Genomic DNA, 4432 nt, shown 5'->3' on the forward strand with positions numbered 1-4432 from the left:
GGTGTGATATCATTGGCCTAGGGGTATTTTTCCAGCAGCTTTGGTAGCCAGTCGGCGATGGGTGGGACATTTTTTTGCTTTGGCTTTTCTTTTCTTTTTTCGAAATTATTTTTGTTATATTTATATGGAAATATATTAAGTTTACTATTTTGCCCTCATATAGAAATAATTAGAATATGGTCAAAATTAATTTTTTAGGTCAATTGATGGTACTTTGGATGGAAACCGTCCAACCACAGCGATTGAAGGTTTGAGAAAAGTTTGTTAGTATTTCAAAGGCTTGAGACTTTTGCTACAATTATCTCTTATTTTTATATGATTCCATTAAAATATCATGTGTGTTTGACCACATTATTTCGAAAGATTGTATTTTGGAATAAGAGATTGATGAAGAATGTATGATTAAAAAATGATGAAAATTTTAAATTTGTATGTAATATTATTTTATTAAAAAATGTGATTAAAATAATATCAAATCATTGTTTAAGAATACATTTTTTTCCACGACAATAAGGCTCAAACAGTGCATCATCTATTTTTGGACGGGTCAGCCCACCCAACCCCATTCCCCACCCACTCTTAAAATCCAAATACTCTTCGTCCTTTGGAAAATAATTCAAACGGTCCATCCACTATTATATTCCAACACAATCAATATCTTTCGCTTCATTACCTTTGCAGATCAAGCAATACGCGGTGACTTTTTTCAATTTCCAGTGACAATTCGGCATTTTTTTCTTGATTATTTAAGGTCCTTCTTATGCTTCAGTACTTATTGATCTGCTTCATTTTGAAAGAATTTTGGTGGTGAATTCTATGAAAACATATATTCTGGATTCAGTGATTTCATTTGGAAAGAATTGGCTAGTGAAGAACTTCGCTATTTCATTTAGTTAGTTGGGTTGCTTGTGAGTATAGTTTTATGAGGGTTTTACTTCAAATGTGTATCGGGACTCGTTGAAGATAACTGCTTTTATTTGGAGGGTTTAGAAAAAGAGAATTAGTGAAAAATGGGATCAGAGAATGGGTTTTACTCTGGAGCAGAATTTAATTTGGAACCCAAATGGTCGGTGGATCCGAAACTTCTGTTTGTTGGTCCGAAGATTGGAGAAGGGGCTCATGCTAAAGTGTACGAGGGAAAGTAAGCTGACTTTTATTCCTCTGTCTGAATCTTGATTGAAGATGGTTTACGATTCAGAAATCTAAGTATTAATTTCGAGCTTTTAAGCGAATATTTATTAAATATTTTGATTGATTTGGAATCACTTTATTAACACCTACAAATTCTGCAATTTTAATGGTTTTTTATGATCTCTAAACATCTCTAAAGATCAGAATTAAAAAACGCCGGTAAATTATCAATGTTTCGGTTTTTTAACTGGTAGAATTAATGCATTTTCTATGCAGATTTCTGATGTATAAGGCTATTAGGCCTCCCGGGCATTGGTAGTTTCCCTTCTTTGTGAAGCTGTTAGCTAACCTTTCTTATTGGCCATTTTTTAGATACAAAAACCAGAATGTGGCTATCAAAATTGTTTACAAAGGGGACACACCAGAAGAGATTGCCAAGAGGGAGGCCCGATTTTCTAGAGAAGTTGCAATGTTATCTAAAGTCCAACACAAGAACATGGTTAAGGTTGTGCATTGATTATCAAACTAGTAGGGTTTAGCACATTGTTGAGATGTTGCTTCCTGATACAACGACATTCATGACTATACATGTATACATATGCGGATATTGTATATGTATGCACGAATAATGTTTATGCATCTAGAGAGAGTAGTGACTTTGTGTAATGACTGAGAAATGTGGTTTTTCTATATATATATATATATATAATTGTTGATTCGACGTTGTAAAAAATTTCGTAGGTGATGAGGGATTGTGTAAGGGAAAAGGGTTATTGTTATACCCCGAGGCTAGGCTGAAAGAGAAATTAGGAAGCTGGAACTTCACGAATTTATGTAATATTATCGATTATTGAATTTTGTCCATTCCATCCACCATATTTGAGGGGGTCAAGTTCATAATTTTATGACAGATTGCACCTTGGAACTGAGGCAATTACATTACCTTAATTTTTGCAACAATTTGGTGTCAAGTTCATAATTCTATTATGAATGGTGTGGACAATTTGGTTCATCATACACTAAACAACAAGTGAGACAGCGCGAATCATATGATATAGATGCTTTGAATAGAGTAAACTCGACAATAGGATATATAGAAGTAATGGGTAAGACAGATGAATTTAGCTAAAACATGATACTAATAAAAATACTTAAATGTACATGATGAGCGAGATTAGGTCCATTCTCTAACCAAACAAAATTTTAAAAATCCCATCTGTCCTGATTAAATAAAGTTATTATCCATATAAGGATACAATTTGTACATTTTAAGATGTATGCAATCATCAATATGTGGATGTCGAGAGAAAAACTGAGGAGTTTTGTGGTTGTATCGAACTTTTGTACTGAGATTGTCACATACCTAGCGCTATACTACTGAATTTTTATATAATCAGACAGAATTAAGATTTTAGGTGCCGAGTGTCTGGCGGAAAGAGCCATTCTCGGTTTTTCACACAAGATTAGTTTAGAAATAATATGTAAAAAATGATTATTACAAAAATCGGCTTTTAATAATTGATCAGGACTTTCTATTTACTGATCCTGCTTTCAGACATTAATTAGCATCAAATTCTTGGGAAGTCCAGAATGGACTAAAGACGTGTAACAGTAATTGTTATTTTATGATCCCTGTCACTCTTTCCTTCACTAAAACTATCTAATCTGTTAGTTTTCTTTTATCCAGAAAACTTGCTTTTGACAGCAGACCATAAAACTGTTAAACTGGCGGATTTTGGTTTGGCAAGAGAAGAATCATTGACAGAGATGATGACTGCCGAGACCGGAACCTATCGCTGGATGGCTCCAGAAGTCGTTCAATTAACCTTTGTTCTTAGTTTTTCATACTTATTATTATTATTATTTTACATTTTTTCCGGGTTTCGTTTTTCATCAACATGATTGCTGAAAATCTCTTCCTTTTTTTGGCTAATGGTTGCAGCTCTATAGCACAGTCACCCTTCGGCATGGAGAGAAGAAGCATTATAACCATAAGGTGGACGCTTACAGTTTTGCAATTGTGTTGTGGGAGCTCATACATAATAAGTTACCTTTCGAAGGCATGTCAAATTTGCAGGCCGCCTATGCAGCTGCTTTTAAAGTAATTCCCTTTCTCTTAAATTGTTTAATGTATCAAATAGCCTCGAGCCAATAAAATGCAGATATTTTGCTCAGTGCGTTGGCTTAATATGTAGAAAAGATGTTAGCCTTGTTTGAGAATGTAGAAAAAACATCAAATTTGGGAAATTCATCACTATATTGGGGATTCTTCTTGCCACACTGCCTCCCATTTCCTTTTCCGTTTTCTGTGTCTGGCCTCCTTTTTCTTTTTTACTTATTTGTTGATTCTAAGGATAACTTTGTTTGTGCAAATGAAAGACGCCATTGAGTTTAGAAAAGGCCACGGGTGTATGGTGTCGTGCATTGATTCTAGCTTATTGTTTGTATATCTTCCTTCTCAGAATGTAAGGCCAAACGCTGATGATCTTCCAGAGGATTTGGCTTCAATCGTGACTTCATGCTGGAAGGAGGATCCAAATGAGCGTCCGAACTTCAATCAGATAGTACAGATGCTTTTGCACTCTCTCTCAAGGATTTCACCACCTCAACCTGTTGAACCACCCAAGATTTTCACTTCTGAGAATGTTGTCTTCCCACCAGCATCTCCAGGCACAAGCGCCTTGATGGCAGGGAGAGATGACAATAGTGATACACCAATGGAAAACAACTCAAGGGGACTCTTCTCTTGTTTTCACCGGTGCTTCTAATCTCTATACAATATTGATCAAGACTAGACAAAATTAGTGGGCAAATTTTAGTTTATTTTTCTTATTTAAAACTGCCGTTCGAGATAATGGAGTTTAGGTTGCTGTGATGTAAGGTAGCTGTAAAATAAGGTCCATCCAAAGGCCTTTACTCCATTAATTTGTTAGACGTCATTATGAATAACCAATTATAGTGCCATTTGCACTCAATGCAACTGGGAACGGAACCTTCTTGATATTAGTAGTAGATCTTTGGCATGTGTTTGTAAAATATGTGCATTGAACAAAACTATACTTCAGGGTAAAATGGTTATTCAAAAATTTCATGGGATCCACTATCCCCTTATCATTCATATTTATAAACCATTTTTTAATTTGTCAAATGGAGGTTAAGACGAAATAGTATTTTGCAATCAAGTAATTGATTTACAACAAGTTTGATTGTACAGACAAATGATTCACAGAACCATTACATACGCTCCCACGGATGAGTGGGTTTAAAAATTTTTCCAACTTTTTACTCACAAAGGGTTTGG

At 34.9% G+C, this 4432-nt stretch overlaps 1 protein-coding gene across 1 annotated transcript; it reads left to right on the forward strand.

Annotated features, from left to right (window-relative positions):
- The first annotated feature begins 574 nt into the window (after positions 1–574).
- Positions 575–4134, forward strand: LOC111402787 (serine/threonine-protein kinase HT1-like). The gene is made up of 6 exons (XM_023031121.1): positions 575–1141; positions 1504–1646; positions 2529–2579; positions 2765–2943; positions 3074–3232; positions 3594–4134. Exons 1-6 carry the CDS (start codon positions 1011–1013, stop codon positions 3897–3899), a joined length of 969 nt encoding a protein of 322 aa, XP_022886889.1. The 5' UTR covers positions 575–1010; the 3' UTR covers positions 3900–4134.
- Positions 4135–4432: the final 298 nt, after the last annotated feature.

This window comes from Olea europaea, chromosome 10 (genome assembly GCF_002742605.1).
Source record: "Olea europaea var. sylvestris chromosome 10, O_europaea_v1, whole genome shotgun sequence".
NCBI lineage: Eukaryota > Viridiplantae > Streptophyta > Magnoliopsida > Lamiales > Oleaceae > Olea > Olea europaea.